The following is a 26,920-nucleotide window of genomic DNA, read 5'->3' as shown; positions in this document are numbered from 1 at the left end:
AGTGCACATTTAGAAATGGTTAAGATAGGGGCCAGCATTGTGGTTTAGCAAGTAAAGCTAGAGTTCACTCTGCAAGACGCAAGCACACATGCAAACACAATCCTCATGCTCAAGAAGCCCTATTGGGTAAGAAGTCTAGGCAGCAGGTGTACACTATCATAATTATAAAACAGGAAAGTGTGCTGAATAAAATGAGTTTCAGATCAGTTATAATTTTAGTAATGTAACTGAAAAGGGCAGAAAGGTAAGCCATATAGATACTTAAGATAAATGAACATAACATTAATAGGATGTTTAAGCCAGGAGGTCACAAAACATTTGAGAGAAAAAGAAAACAGGGATGAGTGTTTGGCACAACAGTTAAGACTCTGCTTAGGATGCATAGGTTTGAGTCCTCGCTGTACTCTCAATTCCAGTTTCCTGCTAATGTGTACTCAGGCAGCAGGTGATGGTAATGTCTCAACTACTTGGATCCTGACATCTACATGTGAGATCCAAATGATTCCAGGCTTGCCCAGTTCTGGCTATTGCAGTCATTGGGAAGTGAACCAGCTGGATGGGAGTTCCCTGTCTGAATCTCTGAATCTTTCTCTCACTGTGTGTATTATGTCTTACCTCTCAATAAATAAAAAATAAATTTACAAAAAAGAGAAAGAGAACAGAACCGGATAAATAAGACAGAACAGAGTATAAAGACATTAATTTGTTTCCATTTAATTAAAATGGATGGGATTTCTGAAACTATGTAAAGAAAAAGGATTAACTTTTCGGAATCAACCACGTCTTATCGTTTAGGTGGGGCCAACCTGGGATTGGTGTACATTTTGTTATAGAAGTTTCATATAACATTGCTTTGATGAATTTTTCTCCTTTAATTGGAGAATATAACTGGTGTTATACATAAATTTATTCATAAGAAAGTTTTTCGTCAGGAATGAGCAGGGAACTGGCACAACCAAGACTGTAGGGGAGTAACTGGTGCGCTGGCAATCATAAAAATGAGTGACAAATATCTGTGGGAAAATGGTACTGATAGTACTATAAAAAGTGTGATGGAATTAAAAAGTTCACTGATCTGATGTATACATTTAGAGCTATATTTAACGACTAGATCAAAATTCCTAAGACAAAGTAACTTTGGTGTTAAGTTTCTGAAATACTTGTTTCTGAAAAATGTAAAATGTACTCAGTATTTAATCATAAAACAAACTTACCAAATTTTTACCATCTTGCTTATGAATAGTTACAACTCTGCTTTCATTTGCACCTTCTTGGTTTGCTTGCTTAATACTGACATCAATAATATCAGGAAAATCACAATATAACTGTAAATCCTATAATCAAAAGCATTTGAAATTAAAAAGTTGGAATTTGAGAGGCCATTTTAAAACAAGACTAATGAAGCAAAGAACAATCATTTCAAATTTCTTAAAATAAAGAATTGATAACAAAAAGGTATTCATTAACAATAAACATTAAATGTGATTCCCTCCAAAACTCCAACCCTAAGACTATACTATATCTTCCGATGACTTAAAAATGAGAACATTGAAGGATATCAGGAATCTAAAATTTGTTATATTACTTTTCAACTCAATTAACATTAATAGGAATCATTGTTATAAAATTGGAATTTTAACAACTAAAGACAAAAAATAAAATCATGCTTTAAATCTATAATAACAATCTAAGAATACAGATACAAATAAATTCAAAACTTGCAATACAAACCTAAAAATACAGGCATATTAAAATTTAATCATTTATATTTAGTTAACTTTATTACTATGTCTCCCATTATAAATAGTGAAAGAAAAAGAGGAAAAACTACCTTAAGAATCAGTTTTATAATTCGTCCTTTTCTGAAACTGTAAGAAAGCTATTACTAATTATTTTATCACAAAAATGAAATTTAAAAAAAAAACTGAGAACAAGGAAAGAACTTTAGAAAAACTATCAGTGGGAAAAGCACAATTCCAGGTTTCAAATGACTAAAATTACTTTGTTTCTATTGCCATTCTACTTAAATAATAAAGAATGAGAACATATCATTAAGGATTACCTGTTCTGTCAGTGTCTCACTTTCTTTATGTTTCCCTCTTGACCACTGAATTCCACCGTTTCCAGTTATTATAATGGTTGCAAAAATCTCCTCACCTGAAGGACCTCTTCCAGGTTCTTTTACTTCAAACTGCTCTGTGTAGAAGGCAGACTGAAGAGTTTCCAGATTTATAAGATACTTAAGTTTCAAGTTTCTGGCAGTGGCTTTACACTGGCTGAACTGCTGGATAAATCTGCGAAATCTATACCTTATTCGCTTCCTTGTCAAAATATGATAATCTTGGATCTTTGCTCGAACACATTTTGGTAAGAATGTCTTGTAGCTAGGGATAAAGAGCACACACAGAAACAGAAGTTGGAAGATAAATCTAAACAAATTTGAAAGAGAAGTTACCACTTTTTTCCAAGATACACACATGCTACAACATAGCAGTCAAAAGGAGTAAGTTGATATAACTACCATTCAAAGCATATAAATCCTTAACATTTCATTTGATGATATGAAAACATATACATACTTTCTGATTTCCAATAAATATTTAAAATAAATGTTAATTTTCTTCTCTAATGAAATAAAGTCTAGTTAACAGTAAAGTCTCTACAAAACTGTATTTTCTCTGATTATCTTGTATACCAGAGATAACAGATTATAAGGTAAATTTTTTTGGCACTTCATGAACTGTGCTGCAAATGATTCCTATAATGTGACACTCCAAAATTTATCTGAATTCTAAAAACTGTTATTTTGCTGGATACTATAGTTCATTATAAATACATACTTTATTCATATATATTTTGTTAGGTCAGCTTCAAAAAGTCCTCATAATTCCTTTGTAATCAAACGATTCCACTTAGAAATGTCCTGACTCTACTATTCTTTCATTTCCATGTATATCCTAAAGAAGGTACATGGTTAATTTCTCTGCTGAAGAACATTCTACTACTGACATACATGACATAAGAATTCCATGCCTTCACACATGCTGATCTTTCTTCCTATCACCCATCTCCTATCTGGTTAGCTCTTACTCATTCTATAAGTCTCAGCTCAATTGTCACCAAGTCCAGAAATCCCTTCTGGACCTCTTTTCATAACTACATTAGATGATCCTGCCTGTGTTCTCATACTATTCTGTGTACTACTTCCTACTATCACTTATGACCATCATCCTGTACTTGTTTATGTACTACCAGTGTATTCTGGAGCTAGCTTAGGCTGAATACCAATTATTATATTTTAGTAATTTTTTTATCATTAAAAGTTGCTACATAAATTCATGATAAAATAAATAATATTAAAAATGTCAGTAATACACAAATAAAAACTAATAATTTCTTAACTATTTTATATTTCACATTTTCAATTAAGATTTTTACATGTTTTATTTTGATTTGCATTCTACTACTATCTCTACCTTTGAGGTTATTTATATCTATCACATGTGAAAAGTCATATGGGCTTGTTATTATTCCTCTCCTAATTCTGCATTCAGTAACAAACACCATGAGACTGGCCAACATGGAGTGAGCATTAAAACCATGGATACTGGGGCCAGTGTCAGGGCATAGTGGGATAAAGCACACCCTGTGACACCAGCATTACATATGGGAGCCAATGCAAGACACAGCTGGGTATGCTATGGGTCCCAAGATAGCAGTATAGCAACAGAATGATCCCAGTCATGCAGGGCAAAAGAGACAGTTAAAAAGGAGAGAAGACAGGGCTGGTGCCGCGGCTCACTAGGCTAATCCTCCGCCTTGCGGCACCAGCACACCGGGTTCTAGTCCCAGTCAGGGCGCCGGATTCTGTCCCGGTTGCCCCTCTTCCAGGCCAGCTCTCTGCCGTGGCCCGGGAGTGCAGTGGAGGACGGCCCAAGTGCTTGGGCCCTGCACCCCATGGGAGACCAGGAGAAGCATCTGGCTCCTGCCATCGGATCAGCGCGGTGCGCCAGCCGCAGTGCGCCAGCCGTGGCAGCCATTGGAGGGTGAACCAACAGCAAAAGGAAGACCTTTCTCTCTGTCTCTCTCTCTCTCACTGTCCATTCTGCCTGTCAAAAAAAAAAAAAAAAAGAGAGAGAGAGAGAGAGAAGACAAACGCCAGAGATAGAGCTGTGGGAAATTCAAGATGGGAAGCCCAGGAGACCAACAACGAATTGCTTGTGATGTTACATGCAGGAACAAAGAGTATAGAGGGACAAACAGAGAGGTCAGGCACCGCGCCCATCTCTGCCTCACTTCCAAACTATTTTAGACCTTCTCCAATTTCCTCAAATTTCCTACCTTTATTCTGCTTCAAATCTCAGCTACATTCCTCCTTATTTATAAGAAATGTGTTTATCTATATCCCAAAACTTAAGCCACATGTCCAATTAAACTGAAATGAAGAAAAAGTACCTAATACACACGCAAGGAGTATAAGCATATGTATACAACGGAACACACGCATAGAAGAAAGTGTTCATAGACACAGATGTACCTAACACAGACACACATATAAAGTCACTCCTTACATGCATTTTTAACTTTAGCAAAGAGTATGAATTTAGTTACACTATTCAGAGATCCAGACCCTAAAGGATATTTCTGGAGACAAAGCTTATTTCATTCAGCCAAGAAATAATCACACATCTGTTCTCCTATCACTCCTAAATATTTTAACATTCAGTAGAGTTCCCTGATTATTTCTCAGAAATGAGGATCAAATGAGAATTCAGAAAACATCAGTGAATTAAATATGTGATACATCACAGGCAGGAACATTTTTGCTTCAGGACAGGAATAAAATTATTTGTCCAATATTAAGACAACATGGTACAGAGAATAAAAAATAAGCACATTAGACCTCAAACTTAAAACAGTTGTGCTACAAATGATACCTTCAAAAAAGTGGGGGAAAAAAAAAAAAAAAAAAAAAAAAAAAAACAATAAAAAAAGTGATCTACAGCTCTCTTGGCTTTAGCGCAATCTTCTTGGAAGCCTCCATGCCATGAGAGCCAAGTGGAGTAGGAGGCAAGTGCACAGGTTGAGCCCTAAGAGTGGAAGGATGACATAGAGGCATAAGTAGACCGCTGGTTTGTGTGCCCGTGATGGTCAAGGGAGAGGAAGAAAGAAGTGCCAGACGCCAGGATGCTGGTATAAGTTGTTACACTGCTTACAACTTGTCTCAAAAGATCTGAAACTTTCATTGCCAACAGATAACTGAAACCACCCATGAGACCCACTTTGCTGACACCAAAACAGTCCCTCATGGCCCTCTGCCCTGGGCCTGTGACATTCTGGACTATTCTGTTTTCTGTACTCAGTTCTGGCTAAGTGTTAACAAGTGTACAATAAATCATCTCTTCTGTCTTGGCCAAAGAATTTTTTAAAAAAGTTACATAATGGAAAATTTGAAATCATGTATATGATAACATAGCTAGAGACTGGTATTCAGAAGAATTCTTATAACTCAGTAATAAAAAGATATTAACCCAATTTTAAAATAGGCAAAATATCTGAATAAAAATTTCTCCAAATAAGACATACACATGAACAAATAAGCACAAGAAAAGATGCTAAACATCAGTGGTCATGAGAGAAATGCAAATAAAAACTATAGTGAATATCACTTTCACCCACTATATTGGGTAAAACGGACAATAATAAGTGTTGGCAAAGTTGAAAGTCTCATGCATAGCTAGTAGAAATGTAAAATGGTAGAGCTGCTTCAGAAAAGTCTGTCAGTTATTCAAAATATTAAAACATAGAGTTGCCATATGAACCACAAATTCTACTGTGAGGTATAAACATAAGAAATGAAAATACTGGCCGGCGTCGCAGCTCACTAGGCTAATCCTCTGCCTGCGGCGCCAGCACACCGGGTTTCCCAGCTGGGGCGCCAGATTCTGTCCTGTTGCTTCTCTTCCAGTCCAGCTCTCTGCTGTGGCCCAGGAAAGCAGTGGAGGATGGCCCAAGTGCTTGGGCCCTGCACCCCCATGGGAGACCAGGAGGAAGCACCTGGCTCCTGGCTTTGGATTGGCACAGCGCTGGCCATAGCGGCCATTTGGGGGGTGAACCAATGGAAGGAAGACCTTTCTCTCTATCTCTCTATCTAACTCTGCCTGTCAAAAAAAAAAAATGAAAATACATGCCCATAAAATTGCTAATTCATAATTGTTCAGAGTAGCATTATTTACAGTAGTCAAAAGGTAGAAACAAATCAAATTTTCATCAAGCGGTGAATAAATAAACAAAATACGGTATAGCCATACAATGGAAAATGATTTGGTAATAAAAGGAAAGGGGTACTCATAACATGGTAGGACACAGACAGACCTTGAAAACATTACACAGAGTAAATAGATCAGACAGAAATTGATACCCTCTATGATTTCATTTATTTGAAATGTCTACAACTGACAAATCCACTGAGATAGATATTGGCTGATGTAAGCTGAGGGGAGGGGGACTGAGAATGCTAATGGATCTGGAGATCCTTTTATTTAGGAGAGATGAAAGTCTTTTAAACATTAGACTGCAGTCATCTTTATACAACTCTGTGAATATACTAAAAAATTTGACTTGTATAATTAAATGGGAAAATTTTATAATATGGTGAATTTTATCCCAGCAAGTTGTTTTAAAATATCAGGAAATCTTAAAATGAATGTTTTATATATAATATTCATAAATATATAGTTTTAAAGTAAACAAAGAAAAAGAATGATTAAAAATTTTGCAGTGAATAGCTTTGTGGCACAATGAGTTAAGCTGCTGCCAGTGATGCTGGCATCCCCTGTGAACACTGGTTTGAGTTGTGCTGCTCTACTTCCAATGAAAGTCCCTACTCAGGTGCCTGGGAAAACAGCAGAAAATGCATCAAGTACATGAGTCCTTATCGCCTATGGGGGGATCCCATAGAATTCCAGGCTCCAGACTTCTGCCTGGCCCAGCCCCAGCAATTATAACCATTTGGGCAACCAGAAGATGGAAGATCTCCATCTCTTTCATTCTCCCTCTCTCTCTAAACTCTGCCTTTCAAATAAATAAATCTTCGAAAAGAAAGAATTTTGCAGATGTAATTATATCCTGGTTAACAGAACTGATTAGGAGAATAAAGAGAAATACAATTACTAAGCATTCATTGAGTATAGCCCTGAACTAAAAAAAAAAATAAAAATAAGACTAATAAGTGACATGATTCCTGACCTCAAAGAAACCACAATCTACATAGAAAGATTGTGCCAAGACTTTGTCTTAGAAGCAGACATATTTCACCAAAGCATAAATCTAGATATGGTTTCAGATATATAACATTCATCTTCAGTAACTCAAAGCTTCTGTTCTTCAATTGCATTCCCTTTAATTCCTTCAGTTTCATTAAAGACATCTAAAATATTCTTCCTCCAACTTTGTGCTGCTATGGCCTGGCATAAAGTGAGTATTCAGTAACTAAATATTTAACCAATGAATGAATATATTCTTATGTAACTAAGGGATATTTGTCTACATTTTAATGAAAATTAAGGTCTTAATAGAAACCTATGTGAGTTCCTGAAGTCATACCCTACACCTTTGGCCTACACCTTTGAATGAAGCCATAACAGACATCTGAAACCAAAATGAAACCAAAAACATAGAAACCACTACTGTTTAAATTGAGTGTTTTTAAAGGTACTCATCTGAAGAGTGAGAAAGGCCAATTATTAAGAAAATGATTTCAAAATACAGAGTTTTTGAAGGGGAGGAGTCAAGATGGCGGAATAGTGAGGGCACACACCGATAGTCTGGGAAAAGATAGTTTAATAAAAGTGGAGTTACTGTAGCCTCAGGAAAAGGCTCAGGAAAAAATTGCAGAGGAAACTCTTCCGGATCTAGTGGATGTGACACGGAGGACCTACAGGGAGAGCAAGGTCGCCCACCGCGTGGAAACCGAGCCGCGGGAGCCGAGCCACTGCAGAAGCTGAGCTGCAGTCTGCGCGCCAGCACTGGAAGGGGAGGTGAGACAAAAACCCCGGTAACCCGAGACATTGGTGAAAAAAGGCAGAAAGAGCCTACAGGGAACAAGGCCTGAAGCCCCACTGGGGAAAGTTCACCAGGCTGACTGGTGGAGAGAAAAAAAACGAATAAATGAGGGGAACCGGCACGGACATTAGCCTCTCTCTCCACTCACCTTACAAAGCCAAGCAAGACAAAGAGCTGGCACTATTTTAAATATGTAAAGCAGCGCCTGCCATTAGCCAAGCAGAAAACCCTGACTATGGTGGGGAGAAATAACAGGAGGTTAAAACCTGGTGAAAGTGTGGAGCTAATGAACTGAGACTGTGAAAATCTGAGGGGCAGGGCGGAGAACTCAGCGAGTACACAAACTCGGTAACCTGGGCAACCTGGTGAGAGACTGAGGAGAAATTTGAGACCACACTGAGGGCTGCATAAACTCTTTGTGTGGTCCCAGGGGTAAGCAGACCAATACCCACAGGGGCCAGATTTCATACATCAACTACCCTCAATTCCACTCAGCTGTGTGAAATTACTTCCCAACTGAGTCAAAAAAAAAAAAAATAGAGAGAGAGAGAACAATCTGGGTGAGACACCTTTGGCACACCCATAACCGTGAAGAACCAAACAGAGCTCTCTGGCCACACCCATCACAGCCTCTAAGGTTCCATCAAAAGCAGACAGTCCACTTAATCTAGAGTCACAGTATAATGAGAAAAAACACCACACCGAAGAAACCAAAGAACATGGAACCTTCTCTAGGATTGACCACATACTAGGCCATAAAGCAAGTCTCAGCAAATTCAAAAGAATTAAAATCATACCATGCAGCTTCTCAGACCATAAAGGAATGAAGTTGGAAATTAGCAACTCAGGAATCCCTAGAGCATATGTAAACACATGGAGATTGAAAAACATGCTCCTGAATGAACAATGGGTCATAGAACAAATTAAAAGAGAAATCAAAAATTTTTTGGAAGTAAATGAGGATAACAGCACAACATACCAAAACATATGGGATATGGCAAAAGCAGTACGGAGAGGAAAGTTTATAGCAATAGGTGCCTACATCAAGAAATTGGAAAGGCACCAAATAAATTAGCTTTCAATGCATCTCAAGGATCTAGAAAATCTGCAGCAAACCAGACCCAAATCTAGTAGAAGAGAAATACTTAAAATCAGAGAAGAAAAGCCGGCGCCGCGGCTCACTAGGCTAATCCTCCGCCTAGCGGCGCCGGCACACCGGGTTCTAGTCCCGGTCGGGGCGCCGGATTCTGTCCCGGTTGCCCCTCTTCCAGGCCAGCCCTCTGCTGTGGCCCGGGAGTGCAGTGGAGGATGGCCCAGGTGCTTGGGCCCTGCACCCCATGGGAGACCAGGAAAAGCACCTGGCTCCTGGCTCCTGCCATCGGATCAGCGCGGTGCGCCGGCCGCAGCGCGCCGGCCGCAGCGGCCATTGGAGGGTGAACCAACGGCAAAGGAAGACCTTTCTCTCTGTCTCTCTCTCTCACTGTCCACTCTGCCTGTCAAAAAAGAAAAAAAAAAAAAAAAAAAAAAAAATCAGAGAAGAAATCAACAGGACTGTATCCAAAAAAAAATTACAAAAAATCAGCCAAGCGAACAGCTGGATTTTCAAAAAAAACAAAATTGACACCCCATTGGCCCAACTAACTAAAAAAAAAAAAAAACAAACAGAAAAGACCCAAATCAATAAAATCAGAGATGAAAAAGGAAAGGTAACAACACACACCACAGAAATAAAAAGAATCATCAGAAATTACTACAAGGACTTGTATGCCAGCAAACAGGGAAACCTATCAGAAATGGATAGATTCCTGGACACATGAAACCTACCTACATTGAACCAGGAAGACATAAAAAACCTAAACAGACCCATAACTGAGACAGAAATTGAAACCGTAATAAAGGCCCTCCCAACAAAGAAAAGCCCAGGACCAGATGGATTCACTGCTGAATTCTACCACACATTTAAAGAAGGACTAATTGCATTTGTTCTCAAACTATTCAGGACAATCGAAAAAGAGGGAATCCTCCCAAATTCTTTCTATGAAGCCAGCATCACCTTAATTCCTAAGCCGGAAAATGATGCAGCACTGAAAGAGAATTACAGACCAATATCCCTGATGAACATAGATGCAAAAATCCTCAATAAAATTCTAGCCAATAGAATGCAACAACACATCAGAAAGATCATCCAACCAGACCAAGTGAGATTTATCCCTGGTATGCAGGGATGGTTCGATGTGCGCAAAAAAAATCAATGTGATACGCCACATTAACAGACTGCAGAAGGAAAACCATATGATTATCTCAATAGATACCAAGAAAGCATTTGATAAAATTCAACACCCTTTCATCATGAAAACTCTAACCAAACTGGGTATGGAAGGAACATTCCTCATACAATCAAAGCAATCTATGAAAAACCCACGGCCAACATCCTATTGAATGGGGAAAAGTTGGAAGCATTTCTACTGAAATCTGGTACCAGGCAGGGATGCACCCTCTCACCGCTGCTATTCAATATAGTTCTGGAAGTTTTAGCCAGAGCTATTAGGCAAGAAAAATAAATTAAATGGTACAAATTGGGAAAGAAGAAGACAAACGATCCCACTATGCAGATGATACGATTCTTTATTTAGGGGATCCAAAGAACTCTACTAAGAGACTATTGGAACTCATAGAAAAGTTTGACAAAGTAGCAGGATATAAAATCAATGCACAAAAATCAACAGCCTTTGTATACAGAGGCAATTCCTCACCTGAGAAAGAACTGCTAAGATCAATCCCATTCACAATAGCTACAAAAACAATCAAATACCTTGGAATAAACCTAACCAAGGACATCAAAGATCTCTACGATGAGAATTACAAAATCTTAAAGAAAGAAATAGAAGAGGATACCAAGAAATGGAAAAAACTTCCATGCTCATGGATTGGAAGAATCAATATCATCAAAATGTCCATTCTCCCAAAAGCAATTTATACATTCAATGCAATACCAATCAAGATACCGAAGACCTTCTTCTCAGATCTGGAAAAAATGATGCTGAAATTCATATGGAGACACAGGAGACCTCGAATAGCTAAAGCAATCTTGTACAACAAAAACAAAGCCGGAGGCATCACAATACCAGACTTCAGGACATACTACAGGGCAGTTGTAATCAAAACAGCATGGTACTGGTACAGAAACAGATGGATAGACCAATGGAACAGAATTGAAACACCAGAAATCAATCCAAACATCTACAGCCAACTCATATTTGATCAAGGATCTAAAACTAATTCCTGGAGCAAGGACAGTCTATTCAATAAATGGTGCTGGGAAAATTGGATTTCCACATGCAGAATCATGAAGCAAGACCCCTACCTTTCACCTTACACAAAAATCCACTCAACATGGATTAAAGACTTAAATCTACGTCCTGACACCATCAAATTATTAGAGAGCATTGGAAAACCCTGCAAGATATAGGTACCGGCAAAGACTTCTTGGAAAACACCCCAGAAGCACAGGCAGTCAAAGCCAAAATTAACATTTGGGATTGCATCAAATTGAGAAGTTTCTGTACTGCAAAAGAAACAGTCAGGAAAGTGAAGAGGCAAAAAACAGAATGGGAAAAAATATTTGCAAACTGTGCAACAGAAAAAAGGGTTGATAACCAGAATCTACAAAGAGATCAAGAAACTCCACAAAAACAAAACCAACAACCCACTTAAGAGATGGGCCAAGGACCTCAATAGACATTTTTCAAAAGAGGAAATCCAAATGGCCAACAGGCACATGAAAAAATGTTCAAGGTCACTAGCAATCAGGGAAATGCAAATCAAAACCACAATGAGGTTTCACCTCACCCCGGTTAGAATGGCTCACATTCAGAAATCTACCAACAACAGATGCTGGCGAGGATGTGGGGAAAAAGGGACACTAACCCACTGTTGGTGGGAATGCAAACTGGTCAAGCCACTATGGAAGTCAGTCTGGAGATTCCTCAGAAACCTGAAGATAACCCTACCATTTGACCCAGCCATCCCACTCCTTGGAATTTACCCAAAGGAAATGAAATTGGCAAACAAAAAAGCTGTCTGCACCTTAATGTTTATTGCAGCTCAATTCACAATAGCTAAGACCTGGAACCAACCCAAATGCCCATCAACAGTAGACTGGATATAGAATACTACACAGCAGTCAAAAACAATGAAACCCGGTCATTTGCAACAAGATGGAGGAATCTGGAAAACATCATGCTGAGTGAAATAAGCCAGAACCAAAGGGACAAATATCGTATGTTCTCCCTGATAGGTGACAACTAACTGAGCACCAAAGGGGAAACCTGTTGAAGTGAAATGGACACTATGAGAAACAGTGACTTGATCCACCCTTGCCCTGACTGTTGATGAACAACTTAATACGTTATCCCTCTTAGTTTTTTTTTTTTGTAATACTTAATACTTTTGGTTGAATACTGTAATCAATACACAGTTATTCTTAAGTGTTGAAACTTAACTGAAAAGTGATTGCTGTTAAATATAAGAGTGGGAATAAGAGAGGGAAGAGATGTACAATTTGGGACATGCTCAAGCTTACTTGTCCCAAAGGGTAGAGTTAGAAACATACCAAGGGATTCCAATTCAATCCCATCAAGGTGGCATGTACCAATGCCATCTCACTAGTCCCAGTGATCAATTTCTGTTCACAATTTATCATAATGATAGGACTAAGAGCCAAAGGGATCACATAAACAAGAATAGTGTCTGCAAATACTAGCTGATAGAATAAAAAAGGGAGAGAATGATCCAACATGGGAAGTGAGATACACAGCAGACCCCTGGAATGGCAGATGTCCTAAACAGCACTCTGGCCTCAGAATCAGCCCTTAAGGCATGTGGATCCGGCTGAAAAGCCAATGAGAGTATTTCAGGCATGGAAAGCCAATACACTCTGGGGGAAAAAAAAAAACACAAAAACCTAAATGAAAGATCTCCGCGAGTGAGATCCCAGTGGGAAGAATAGGTCATCAAAGAAGGAGGTACCTTTCTCTGAAGGGAGGAGAGAACTTCCACTCCGACTACGACCTTGTCTAAATATGATCAGAGTCGGTGAACTCAAAAGGCTTCCATAGCCTTGGCAGCTCATGACAAGAGCCTAGGGTGATTACTGATGCCATAAACAAGAGTGTCAATTTGTAAAGTCAACAACAGGAGTCACTGTGCACTCACTCCTCATGTGGGCTCTCTGTCCTTAATGTGCTGTACATTGTGATTTAATGCTCTATCTCGTACTCAAACAGTATTTTTCACTTTGTGTTTCTATGTGGGAGCAAACTGTTGAAATCTTTACTTAATGTATGCTAAACTGATCTTCTGCATATAAAGAGAATCGAAAATGAATCTTGATGTGAATGGAAGGAGAGAGGGAGCGGGAAAGGGGAGAGTTGCGGGTGGGAGGGAAGTTATGGAGGGGAAGCCATTGTAATCCATAAGCTGTACTTTGGAAATTTATATTCATTAAATAAAAGTTAAAAAAAAATATAGAGTTTTAACCCCATTCACATTCTCAACTTTTTATTTTATTTTATTTGTTTTCCTATCCCACGTATTATTTTTTTTTTACTTAAAATCAGAGTTACACAGAGAGAGGAGAGGCAGAGACAGATGGTTCAGGCATCTGCTGGTTCACTCCTCAATTGGCCGCAACCGCTGGTGCTGCACTGATCAGAAGCCAGGAGCCAGGAGTTTCCTCCAGGTTTCCCATGTGGGTGCAGGGGCCCAAGGATTTGGGCCTTCTTCTATCGCTTTCCCAGGCCATAGCAGAGAGCTGCATCAGTAGTGGAGAAGCCAGGTCTCGAACTGGTGCCCATATGGCATGCCAGCACTGCAGGCCAGGGCGTTAACCCGCTGCACAAGTCCTTACCTTTTTAATGTAGTAAGCATGTAATGTACAAAACATATTTAAATTTAAAATTTGGCATTTGGTGCAGTGGCTAAGATGCCACTTAAGATGCCCACATCCCATATCAGAGTGCCTAGGTTCCAGTCTTTGCTCTGATTCTGATTTCATCTTTCTGCTAATGCGCATCCTGGGATGCAGCAGGTAATGGCATAGTACTTGTGACCCATCATCCACCTGGGAGACACATACTGAGTAATTGGCTCCTGGCTTTGGCCTGGCCCTGGCAGTTGCAGGCTTCATTTGGTGACAATTTCTATTTGTCTTTGTTTCTCTGTTCGCTCTCTACTTTGCAAATAAGATTTTTTAAAAAAAAAATCAAGTCTTATATAATACCTTAAAAAAAAAAAACAGAAAAGAAATGTTACAACCATTAAAATTGGGCTATAGGGACTGGCACTGTAGTATAGTAGGCTAAGCCTCCACCTGCAGCACCAGCATTCCATATAGACTCCAGTTCAAGTCTTGGCTGCTCTACTTCTGATCCAGCTCCCTGCTAATGGTTTGGGAAAGCAATGGAAGATGGCCCAAGTTCTTGGGTCCTTTAACCCATGTAGGAGTCCTGGAAGAAACTCCTGGCTCCTGGCTTCGGGTCATCCCAGCTCTGGCCATTGTGGCCATTTGGGGAATGAACCACCGGATGGAAGACCCCCCTTGTTAGGAAAATGGCACAGTTTTATCTATGGCATGATCTGTACGTTGATTTACATCCCAAGCTCTAGCCCCCGCCGCCATTGCTGAAAGTCAGGTAGCCACATGGCCCAAACTACATGGGCCAAGCTCCACCCCCAACCTAATGGGATTCGCTGCTCCTGCTTCCCTGCCTGCCATCGGGCAAAGTTTTAAAAGGGCCTGTTCCTGAACACGTGCCCTCTTGGCTTCTCTCCTACTCTCTTGGCCCCGTCTCTCTGCCTTATCTTCTCTCCTCGCTATCTCCTCTCCTCTGGCTCTCTCTTATACTTTCTCTCTCCTATCCTTCTTTGTCCCTCCCCTCCAGTCTGCTGGGTTTCCCCCAATAAACTCCCTTACTCTGGTGTTCGGTGTGTTTTGTGACGGCTAACACCTCTCTGTCTCTCTGTCTATAACTTTGCCTCTCAAATAAAGAAATTTAAAAAAAAAAAAAAAAAAAACAAAAAACAAAAAACAAAACTGGGCTATAGGAGTAGTGTTTCGAGAAACTATTAATCATGACTCATAATTCAAGATGCAGAGAATAATTTAGAAAATGTAGAATTCATATCTCATAAGAATCCAGTAAGTACCTGCACAAATTTGTCTTTGTGGGCTTCTTCTACGATATACTTAACCCAAATCTCTTAGGTTAGGGTTTGAGAATTGTCAACTATATTAGGCACTCAAGGTGATTCTAATATTAGGTAAAACATAGACCATTCTTCATAAAATATTAGAGTACATCAAAAAGTTCACGGAGGGGCTGGCGCCGTGGCTCACTTGGTTAAGCCTCCGCCTGCAGTGCCACCATCCCATAAGGGCGCCAGGTTCTAGACCCAGTTGCTCCTCTTCCAGTCCAGCTCTCTGCTGTGGCCTGGGAGGGCAGTGGAGGATGGCCCAAGTGCTTGGGTCCCTGCACCCGCATGGGAGACTAGGAGGAAGCACCTGGCTCCTGGCTTCGGATCGGCGCAGCGTCGGCCATGGCAGCCATTTGGGGAGTGAACCAATAGAAGGAAGACCTTTCTCTCTGTCTCTCTCTCTCAGTGTCTAAAACTCTGTCAAATTAAAAAAAAAAAAAAGTTCAGGGAAAATGAAATTAAAAGACAAGTTTATTTGGTGCAAAAAAACTTTGAAACCTGTGCAGCTTTCCCATAGGATGCATTTTCCATTAACTTCTGGGAGACTTCACCCACTGATTCAGACCATTCACATAACTTGAGGATCCAATACCAAAAATTGTCCCTTCAGGTGTTCCTTCTGTTCCTCTCAACTTTCTAGACTTTCCAGAATAAATTAAAGAAATGATACTGAATATTTACATTTTCTATAGCACCATAATTTTGAATAATTTCATTTCACAAAGTATGTGTTTTCCTTCTATATAAGAAAGAAAGGTTACCTATATGATTTTTAATTATTATAAAATTAGGGGCCAGCATGGCAGTGGTGCAGTGGGTTAAACTGCCACCTGAAGCATCGGTATTCCAAATTCAAGTCCCTGTTATTTCACTTCCAATCTAGCTCCCTGCTGATTCCTTGGGAAGGCAACAGAGAGTGGTCCAAGATGCTGTGCCATTGCTACCCATGTGAGAGACCTGGAAAAAGCTCCTTGCTCTGGCCTGGCCCAGCACGGGTTGCTGCGGCCATTTGCAGAGTGAACCAGAGAATGCAAGATCTCTCTGTCTCACTTTCTCTAACTAGCTCTGCCTTTCAAATAAATAAATAAATCTTAAAAATAAATTAAAGGGTGTGGGTTAAACAGCAAATACAAATAAACTATATAAAATATCTAACTGTTCACATATATGTATATGAATCTGTAAAATGCAATTACCTGATAGAGTTATAGATGGCCAGTGGAGTTTGATCCTTTTCTTTGGCTATTCTCATCATATCTAACACTGCCATCCCAAGACATTCTTCCTGAGTTTCGTGAGTCACAGGTACTTTGATCCAACCATGCACAAAATCATGCCGCCACTAAAAGAAATAAATTTTATAAGGAGATATCTCATTATATGTTTCACTTTCACATTTTAACCTCCTACTAAATTCTAACCCATAATATAATTTCTAGAACATGTGCATTTAAAAGATATAAATCAATTACTCCTTTGATTTTTCATTCTGTCATAAAATTTTAGACATTTACATTTATAAACAGACTGAATTAAATCAGATTTTCAATTTATAGTACATATGGCATCAACCTATTTCACTAGATATATCTTTAAATTATGTCTTCTACATGAAAAGTACCAGGGTGTGGGCCATCATGGCACAGAGGATAAAGCCATACCATATGGGCACAGGTTTAAGTCACAGCTCTGGAAAGCAGTGGAAGATGGCCAAATATTTGAGACCCTGTCACCCAAATGGTAGACCCAATGAAGCTCCTGGCTCCTGGTTTCAGCCTGGCCCAGCCCCAACCATTGCGCTATTTGGGGAGTGAGCTAGAGGACGGAAGATCAATCTCCCCCTATCTCCTTCTCTCTGAAACTCTGCCTTTCACATAAAATAAATCAATCTTCTAAAAACAAAAATGACTGGGGTGGATATTTGTCCTCGTGCTTTTCAGACACTGAGTGGGGGGACTGGTGCTGTGGTGTAGCAGGTAAAGCCGCCACCTGCTCCACTTCCGATTCAGCTCCCTGGTATGGCCTGGGAAAGCATTAGAGGATGGCCCAAGTCCTTGAGCCCCTGCACCCATGTGTGAGACCTGGAAGAAGCTCCAGGCTCCTGACTTTGGATCTGCCCAACTCTAGCCATTGCAGCCATTTGGGGAATGAACCATCAGATGAAAGACCTCTCCCTCTCTCTCTCTCTCTCTACCTTTATAACTTTGCCTTTCAAATAAAAATAAATAAATCTTTTAAAAAAAAGAGGACACTGGGTGTGATGCCTGTGTACCACTTTGTAGTACTGGGTTCAAAAACCAGGTCTGGCTCATAACTCCAGCTTTCTGTGAATGCAAACTCTAGGAGGCAGATGGACTCAAGTAATTGGGTTCCTGCCACTCACATGGAAGATACAGATTGAGTTCCCACTCCCAGATTTGGCCCAGCCTCTGCCCTTGAGGGCATGTGAGAAGGAAACCAGCAGATGGGAGTTCTAACACACTCTTTTTCTGTCTACTCTCAAATAAAGAAATTCAATTATATGAATTAAAAAAGGTATTAACCAAAATTGTACTGATTTTCAATTATGTACAAAGAACTATACTGTAGACTGTGGCAGATGCATGAATATATTATATATATAAATATAGTCTCAGTCATCAAGAGGACTAAAATCTGCTTGAAAACTAAACATGTAAACAAATAATTATAATGCCAGATATTGAATAGGAAGTACCATACAATAGCTGCCTCTAGAACTTAGAGAAAGTTGAAATTATATCCAAATGGGGTAATCAGAGAAGGTTGCATGGAAGATCTCAGAACTTCTGTAATCTTTAAAGATGAATAAAGTTGGTTTTTTTTTTGTTTTGTTTTTTTTGTTTGTTTTTTCTTTTTTTTTTTGACAGGCAGAGTGGACAGTGAGAGAGAGAGAGAAAGAAAGGTCTTCCTTTTGCCGTTGGTTCACCCTCCAATGGCCGCCGCGGCCGGCGCACTGCGCTGATCCGATGGCAGGAGCCAGGTGCTTCTCCTGGTCTCCCATGGGGTGCAGGGCCCAAGCACTTGGGTCATCCTCCACTGCACTCCCGGGCCACAGGAGAGCTGGCCTGGAAGAGGGGCAACCAGGACAGAATCCGGCGCCCCGACCGGGACTAAAACCCGGTGTGCCAGCGCCACTAGGCGGAGGATTAGCCTATTGAGCCGTGGCGCCGGCTTAAAGTTTTGATATATAAAACAAGATCGAGAAACATCAGGAATGATGTAAAAACAAAGCAAAAAGTATGTTCAGAGATGTAAATAATTCTAGCTGGGGAGTGCATTTCATGTAAGGGAATGGCATACATTAAATCTTGGAAAGTCAAGTTGAGATCAGACCATGGGTTGAATAACATGACCTTAGATGCAATGAAGATCCATTTCTTGAGGCATCAATTTTGACAAAATCTGTTCCATTGATAGAGTAGTAGCAATGATAGATGTACTTGAAGCAAATAAAATGTATTCATGGAGAAGTTTTAAGAGGCTGTACATGGTTCAGATAGGAGAAAACAAGTATCTAACATAGTAAACAGAACACACTCAGGGTCTACAAAAATTGATAATTTTATTAATTACATAAAAGAAATGAAGAAAAGAGAAAAACAGAAGTTCCAAGATTTTGATAGCTAAGGCTGGTCTAGGCCATAAAGCTGGGAGCCCAGAACTGATTCTAAATCTCCCATGTGAGTAGCAGGGACTCAAGTACTTCAGTAAAATCTGCTGTCTCACAGGGTGAGCATCAGCAGGAAGCTGGAATCAAAACAGTACCTAGACTCAAAGCAGGTATCCCAAGATGTACTTTAACTGCTACATCAAATACCTGTTCCCTTTTTTCCCTCAAATTTAAACAATTATTTCACATTCTTTTTTTTATAAGGGGAAAATAAATTATGCTGTTTAGTTTACAGCTATAGATAACTGATGACTAGAAATTTTTGAATAGTTTCCTTTTGTTCCATGCACTAAACAGAACTAGTAATAGATAATACATTCTGCTCCTGAGGAAATTCTATGGAATTCATGATCAAAAGATAATAAGTATATGAAAAATACATGGTAGCAGTAATAAAAATTTAATTAACCAAATATTCATTAAAGTCCAAACTGCCAAAACATTATTTTAAACCAGCATTTTTTAAACATCACAGTATGTGTCCCAAAAATTTTCATTTAATTAAAATTATAGAAAAGTTTTTTTCATCATTGTAGTTTATTTTTCAACTAAGAAATTTATATTTCTATTAGCCAGAAAAATAAGAAAACAGTTGCAAAGTCTAAAATGAACCAAATACACAGCTTTTGGTGAACATAAAAGAATGAAGAGTTGTTCACATATATGCAGTGTTATTTGCTGAGTAGCCATATCTGAAGAAAGAAATACAATTAATTCCCAAAGGAAACAATTTTAATGGAGCATCTCACTTTGACATTTATCTGCTTGGTTTTTTTTTTTTTTTCAAACTCCTCTTTCTACAGATATCATCTTAAACACTTTAAAGATGGTTTAGCTGCTGATCTATTTTTTAGTTATTTAGAGATGCCAACATATATTTTGGTAATTCCACTGGTCAAATATGCTATATATAGTCTATAATGTGCATACAGTCTAACTTGATATCAGTACAATCTTCCTAATAAGTTAAATGCTATCTTATTTATTTGTTGGGTACAGACTACACAAACTAACATACCTCATTTTTGGTTATCTACCTTCTTTACATTTCACTATCCAATATTTAATCAGAAATTTTTTAAAAACTGAAGAGATTTTACCTTCCAATATTTCAGCCACTCTGTCTACATGAATCATGTTGTTAAACTGTCTATACTTTATAAAATTCTTAAAGTTATCTAAATCCCAAAACTAAAAGTAATGAAAATTCAAAAGGATCAATTCAAAGAATCTTTATGAAACAGATTCTATTATCATGGGATTAAAAATTAGTGACAGGGGCCGGCGCTGTGGTGCAGCAGGTTAAGCTGTGACCTGCAGCACCAACATCTCATATAGGTACCATTTTGAGTCCCAGCTGCTACACTTCCAGTCAAGCTCCCTATTAGTGCAGCTGGGAGGGCAGTAGAAGACGCCCCAAGTCCTTAGGCCCCTGCACCCATGTGAGAGACCAAGAGGAAGTTCCCGGCTCCTGGCTTTGGCCTGACCCAACTCTTGCCATTGTAGCCATTTGGGGATTGAACCAGAGGATGGAAGATCTCTCTCAGTCTCTCCTCCCTCTCTGTAACTGCTTTTCAAATAAATAAATAAATCCTTTTTAAAAAAATAGTGATAAAAACTTTATTTTGTTACCTTTTGTACCTGCTATGCAAAACAGAATGCAATTTTCTCAGTTAAGAGATCTACTACACACAGTGAGATACTTATCACTTAATGCATGTACAAATAAAATATAACATACCTGAGCAAAAAGGTAAGACATGACAAAGTCATCAAGAAGAGGTGCTTCAGCACCTCGAGATACTCCGTGTCGATAAGTTCTGTTGCTACCATTACAATACCAGTGAGGAAAGTAAAATCTACAAGATAGTTAACACATTCTGTTATCCTCCGAGTAGTTCAAATATAAATACAGAGTGTATACTCATCCAGCATTCTGAAAGGTATTATGCCATAATCAGAAAACATAAATAGCCATGTTTGGTACAAATTTGGAACAAAAGGTTTCTGGGTAAGACCACGATAATAACACAGGCAGAAAATAAAAGAAATCAAGTGTAAAATCAATACCTTTCTTCTTTCAGTGTACAGAGTATAGAAGCAATAATAGGAAACAGAGAAGTGTAGAAGTAAAAATAGTAACAGTAACATAAAAATTTTAAAGCAGCAACATCAGAAGAGGAATAATCAAGTGCTAGTTTGGTGTGAAAACAGTTAATTGCTTGTTTGAGAGAAATGGAGGTTAAAAACTTATCCTTCAAAGAAGAAAAATGTTCTAATACTGACTTTTTAAATAAAAGTGCTAATAGGATATAATTTATATACCATAGAGTTCACCCAAATAAAGTGTACAATTCACTGCTTTTTAGTATATCACAGCACCACAGTTGAATTTGAGAACATCTTCTGGGGCCAGCATTGTAGCATAATAGCACCTGAATGCTAGCATCCCATATGGGTGCCAGTTCAAATTACAGCTGCTCCACTTCCAATCCAGCTCCCTGCTGATGTGCCTTGGGAAAGCAGCAGAAGATGGCCCAAATCCTTGGGCCCCTGCACTCATGGGGGGAACCTGGATGAAGCTTCTGGCTACTGCTGCCATTTAGGGAGTGAACCAGCAGATAGAGATTTCTTTCTCTCTCTCTCTCTCTCTCTCTCTTTCTCTCTCTCTCTGTAAATCTGACTTTCAAATAAATAAATCTTCACAAGCAGTTTCTTCATTTGTGGGTTGTCTTTCCACACTTCTGACAGTGTCCTTTAAAGCACAAATATTCTTAATTTTGATAATTCCGCATTTATATGTTTTTCTTTTATTATCTGAGCTTTTAGTGTTCTAAGAAACCACTACCTAATCTAGGTAAAGATTTTCCCTTACATTTCTTCTAAGAATTTTATACTTTTGGCTCTAAGGTTTAGGTCTATGATCCAATTTGAAGTTACATTTTGTGTATAGTATGAGGCAATGGTTCAAGTGGATATCCAGTTGTCTGAGTACCCTTTGTTGAAAAGACTATTCTGGGGTCAGTGCTGTGGCATACTGGGTAAAGCTGTCGCCTGCAGTGTCAGCATCCCACATGGGCACCGGTTCGAGTCCCAGCTGCTCCACTTCTGATGCAGCTCTCTGCTACAGCCTGGGAAAGCAGTGGAAGATGGCCCAAGTCCTTCGGCACCTGCACCCACGTAAGAGACCCGAAGGAAGCTCCTAGATTCTGGCTTCGGATCGGCGCAGCTCCGACCTTTGGAGCCAGCGGATGGAAGATCTCTCTCTCTCTTTCCGTGTGTGTGTGTGTGTGTGTGTGCAACTTGTCAAAAATAAATTACCATTAATTTAAGAAATTAGTTTTGGATTGCCAATTCTATTCCTCTGATCAATGTACTTGGATATGTACATGGTATGATACTTATCATATCATACCACACTGTCTTGCTTACTGCAGTTTTGTAGTAAATTTTAATATTAGAAAGTTTAAGTCTTCAGGTGCCAGCACTGTGGTTAAGCTATAGCTGCAGCAGGTTTGGGTCTCATTGCTCCACTTTAAATCCAGCTCCCTTCTACTGTGCCTGGAAAAGCAGTGGAAGATTGCCCAAGTACTTGAGCCTCTGCCACCTACATGGGAGATCCAGTGAAGATCCTGGTTCCTGGCTTCAGCCAGGCCCAACAGTGGTCACTGTGGCCATTTTGGGAATGAACCCACATATGGAAGATCTCTGACTGTCCTTCTCTCTAACTCTGCCTTTCAAACAATAACAATTAAAAAAAGCTAAAATCTTGCAAGTTTGTCCTTTTTAAATATTATTTTTGCTATGCTAGTTCCCTTATAATATCCATTCCACACTGTCTTGATTACTGTCACATTTTGTAGTAATTTTTTTTTTTTTTGACAGGCAGAGTTTGTGAGAGAGAGAGACAGAGAGAAAGATCTTCCTTCCGTTGGTTCACCGCCCAAATGGCCGCTACGGCCGGTGCAGGAGCCAGGTGCTTCCCCCTGGTCTCCCATGCAGGTGCAGGGCCCAAGCACGTGGGCCATCCTCCACTGCCTTCCCGGGCCATAGCAGAGAGCTGGACTGGAAAAGGAGCAACCGGGACAGAATCCAGCACCCCAACCGGGACTAGAACCCAGTGTGCCGGCACCACAGGCGGAGGATTAGCCAAGTGAGCCACAGCGCCAGCCTGCAGTAAATTTTGAGATTAAAAAGTTTAAGTCTTCCAACTTTGTTCTTTTTAAAGATTGTCTTTGCTATGCTAATTCCCTTTTACTTTTATATGAATTTTATGATTAACTTGTCAATTTCTCCAATAAAGACAGCTAGGATTTGAGTAGAGAATGCATTGAACACATAGACTGATTTGTGGAATAACTCCTATCTTTAACAACATGAAGTTCTCCAAGCAAGAGCTATCTTTCCTTTCATTTAAGTGCTTCTTTAATTTCTTTTAATGGTGTTTTTCAATACACAAGTTTTATACTTATTACTTAAGTATAAACTTGTTTATTTCTAAATATTTTTGATGCTATTATAAATAAGATTGTGTTCTTAATTTCATTTTTGGATTTTTCTCTGCTTTTGAATAGTAATACAATTTATTTCTGTAAACTGATCTTTCCTATAACCATGCTGAGCTCTTTTCTGATCATTTATTAATTCCTTAGGGTTGTTTATATACAAGATCATATCATCTGTAAAGAGACAGTTTTATTCCTTTTCTAACCTGAATGTTTTTTCTTTTTCTTGACTAATTCCCCTGACTAGATTCTACAGTACAGTTACTGTTACATAAAGGTAATGAGAGCAGATAGCCTTGCTCCTGATGTAAGAAGAAAACATTCAGTTTTTCACTATTAAGTATGCTGTAGGGGGCCAGAGTTGTGGCACAGTGGGCTAACACCCTTGCCTGAAGTAACGGCATCCCATATGGTCATCGATTCTCGTCCTGGCTGCTCCTCTTCCGATGCAGCTCTCTGCTATGGCCTGGGATAGCAGTAGAAGATGGCCCAGGTCCTTGGGCCCCTGCACCCACATGGGAGACCCAGTAGAAGCTCCTGGCTTCTGGCTTCGGATCGGTGCAGTTCTGGCCATTGCAGCCAACTGGGGAGTGAACTATCAGATGGAAGACTTCTCTCTCTCTGCCTCTCCTCTCTCTGTGGAACTCTGACTCTCAAGTAAAAAAAAAAATAAATCTTAAAAAAAAAAGTGGGGCCGGTGCTGTGGCGCAGTGGGTTAAAGCCTCGGCCTGAAGCACCAGCATCCTATCTGGGCGCCGGTTCTAGTCCCAGCTGCTCCTCTTCCAATCCAGCTCTCTGCTATGGCCCGGGATAGCAGTAGAAGATGGCTCAAGTCCTTGGGCCCCTGCACTCACATGGGAGACCCAGAAAAACCTGGCTCCTGGCTTCGGATTGGCGCAGCTCTGGCCATTGAAGCCATCTGGGAAGTGAACCAGCGGACAGAAGACCTCTCTGTCTCTACCTCTCTCTCTGTAACTCTGTCTTTAAAATAAATAAAATAAATTAAAAAAAAAAAGTATGCTGTAGATTTAGGAATTTTTTTATTCCCTAATGGACTTCTCTTTTTTAAAAAAAGATTATTTATTTATTTATTTATTCATTTATCTAAAAGGCAGAATTACAGACAGAGAAAGGCAGAGACAGAAAGGCCTTCAATCCACTGGTTCATTTCCCAAATGACCGCAGTGGCCAGAGCTGGGAAGATCTGAAGCCAGGATCTAGGAGCCAGAGGTTTCCTCTGGGCAGGAACCAAGCACTTGGGCCATCTCCCACTGCTTTCCCAAGCCATAAGCAGAGAGCTGGATCAGAAGAGGAGCTGCTGGGACATGAACTGGTGCCCACATGGGCCAACAGTGCTGCAGGCAGAGGCTTAGCCTACAATGCCACAGCACAAGCCCTGGTTTAAGAATTTTTATGGATGCCCTTTATCAAATGGAGAAAGTTCCCTTCCATTCCTATTGGGTTAGTTATTTTTATCATAATAGGATGTTAGATATTTGTCAAAAACTTTTTCCTTGTCTACTGAGATGATCATTTATTCTACTATTACTGTGTATTTCATTGTTTTTGAAAGTTAAATTTTTCTTAGGAAAAATTCCACCTGATTACAAAATATAATCCTTCTGCATATATTGCCTGATTTGATTTGCTAGTATTTTTGTTTGTTTGTTTTTGCCAGGCAGAGTTAGACAGTGAGAGAGACAGAGTTATATACAGTGAGAGACAGAGAGAAAGGTCTTCCTTCGGTTGGTTTAATGGCTGCTACAGCCGGCGCGCTGCGCCGATCCGAAGCCAAGAGTCGGGTACTTCCTCCCAGTCTCCCATGCAGGTGCAGGGATCCAAGCACTTGGACCATCCTCTGCTGCCCTCCCAGACCACAGCAGAGAGCTGGACTGGGAGAGGAGCAATCGGGATTAGTACCCGGCAGCCCAACTGGGACTAGAACCCAGTGTGCTGGCGCCGCAGGCAGAGGATTAGCCAAGTGAGCCACCACGGCACTGGCCTGATTTGCTAGTATTTTGCTGAGGATTTTTGCATCTGAATTCACAGGATATTGGTGGTAGGCAGTTTTCTGAAAAGGAAAACTTTGTATATCTTTGTTTGAATTTGGTATCAAGATAATACTGAAATGACATATTCCCCCCTTTTCTGCTTTTTGTAATAACTAGTAATAACTCTTTAAATGTTTAACAGAGTTTATCAGTTAAGTCATTTGGGTCTGAGTTTTCTTTCAGGAATTTTTTAAATTACTAATTTAAATTACATATTATAGATCTATTCAGACTTTTTACTGTTTCTTTTATCAGTTTCTGATTTGTGTATATCTAGGCATTTGCTCATTTTCTTCTTGTTCATCCCGTTTGTTGACATGCAGTTGTTCCTGATAATCCTTTTTTATGTCTTTAAGATCATGATGCTGCTCTTTCTTTCATCCTGAAGTTTAATAAACTTAAGTTTTCTCTCATTTTACCTTGGTCAATCTAAGCTAAAAGTCTGTCAAATTTCTTTATCTCAAAGAATCAATTTTTGGTTGTACTTTCTCTGTTGTTTTTATGTTTTCTATTTCACTTATTTCTGCTCTTATCTTACTCTTTCCATACCTCTATTTTTTGTTGTTGTTGTTGTTTAATTTACTTTTCTGTTTCTAATTTCTTGGGGTAGAAGATTACAGATTTGAGAATTTTATTTTTCTAATTTTTTCCTGACTATTTGAAAGGCAGAATGACAGAGACGGAGTGTCAGAGAGAAGTTTGATCCACTGGTTCACTCCCTACATGCCCTCAATAGCCAGTGCTGAAACAGCCTGAAGTCTGGAATCTCATCCAGGTCTCCCACATGGGTGGCAGAGCCCAAGCACTTGAGCCATCATCTACTACCTCTCAGGATACATAACAGGAAGATGGATCAGAAGCAGAACATCTGAGACTCAAACCAGGCACCTGAATATGGAATGTGAATGTCTCAAGCAGCAGCTTAACCCATTGCAACACAACATTTACCCCTTATTTTTTTAGTGCAGGTGCTCATATATAAATCCCCTCTAAGCACTGTTTTAGGTGTACAGCATAAATTTTGACTTGCTTTTATATTCAGTCATGACAAAGTATTTTCTGTTTTTCCCTTGTGATTCCTTTTTTGACCAACTGGTTATTTGGAAGGGTGGTAACTACCATATTTCATGAATTGTCCTATTTTCCTTCTGTTATTGATTTCTAATTCAAAACTATTGTAGTTATAGAACACTGAATGATTTCAGTCTTTTAAAGCTGAATGAGACTTGCTCTGTGGCCTAATATTTACTCTATTTTGAAGAATGACCAATGTGTATTCAAGGAAAATGTGTATCATGCTTTGCTGAGTGCTATGTCTATCTGGTTTATAATGATCAAGTTTTCCATATTCTTGA

General features: G+C 39.4%; 1 protein-coding gene across 6 annotated transcripts in view; it reads right to left on the bottom strand.

Annotated features, from left to right (window-relative positions):
• JAK2 (Janus kinase 2) overlaps positions 1 to 26,920 on the bottom strand; it is a 133,165-nt gene that overhangs the window by 37,475 nt on the left and 68,770 nt on the right. For 3 of the 6 annotated variants that reach the window (XM_051846028.3, XM_070051600.2, XM_051846031.3), the window contains exons 5-8: positions 20,751 to 20,868; positions 16,515 to 16,660; positions 2,063 to 2,384; positions 1,215 to 1,334 (exon numbers count right to left, since the gene is read on the bottom strand). In XM_051846028.3, the coding sequence (XP_051701988.2) occupies positions 1,215 to 1,334; positions 2,063 to 2,384; positions 16,515 to 16,660; positions 20,751 to 20,868 (706 nt within the window). The remainder of the gene's footprint in view (positions 1 to 1,214; positions 1,335 to 2,062; positions 2,385 to 16,514; positions 16,661 to 20,750; positions 20,869 to 26,920) is intronic. The other 3 variants (XM_070051614.2, XM_089299204.1, XM_070051611.2) reach the window with 3 other exon arrangements.

The sequence above is a fragment of the Oryctolagus cuniculus genome, chromosome 1 (assembly GCF_051225735.1).
Source record: "Oryctolagus cuniculus isolate XC-2025 breed Fujian yellow rabbit chromosome 1, ASM5122573v1, whole genome shotgun sequence".
NCBI lineage: Eukaryota > Metazoa > Chordata > Mammalia > Lagomorpha > Leporidae > Oryctolagus > Oryctolagus cuniculus.
This window is presented reverse-complemented; position numbering and strand designations above follow the sequence as displayed.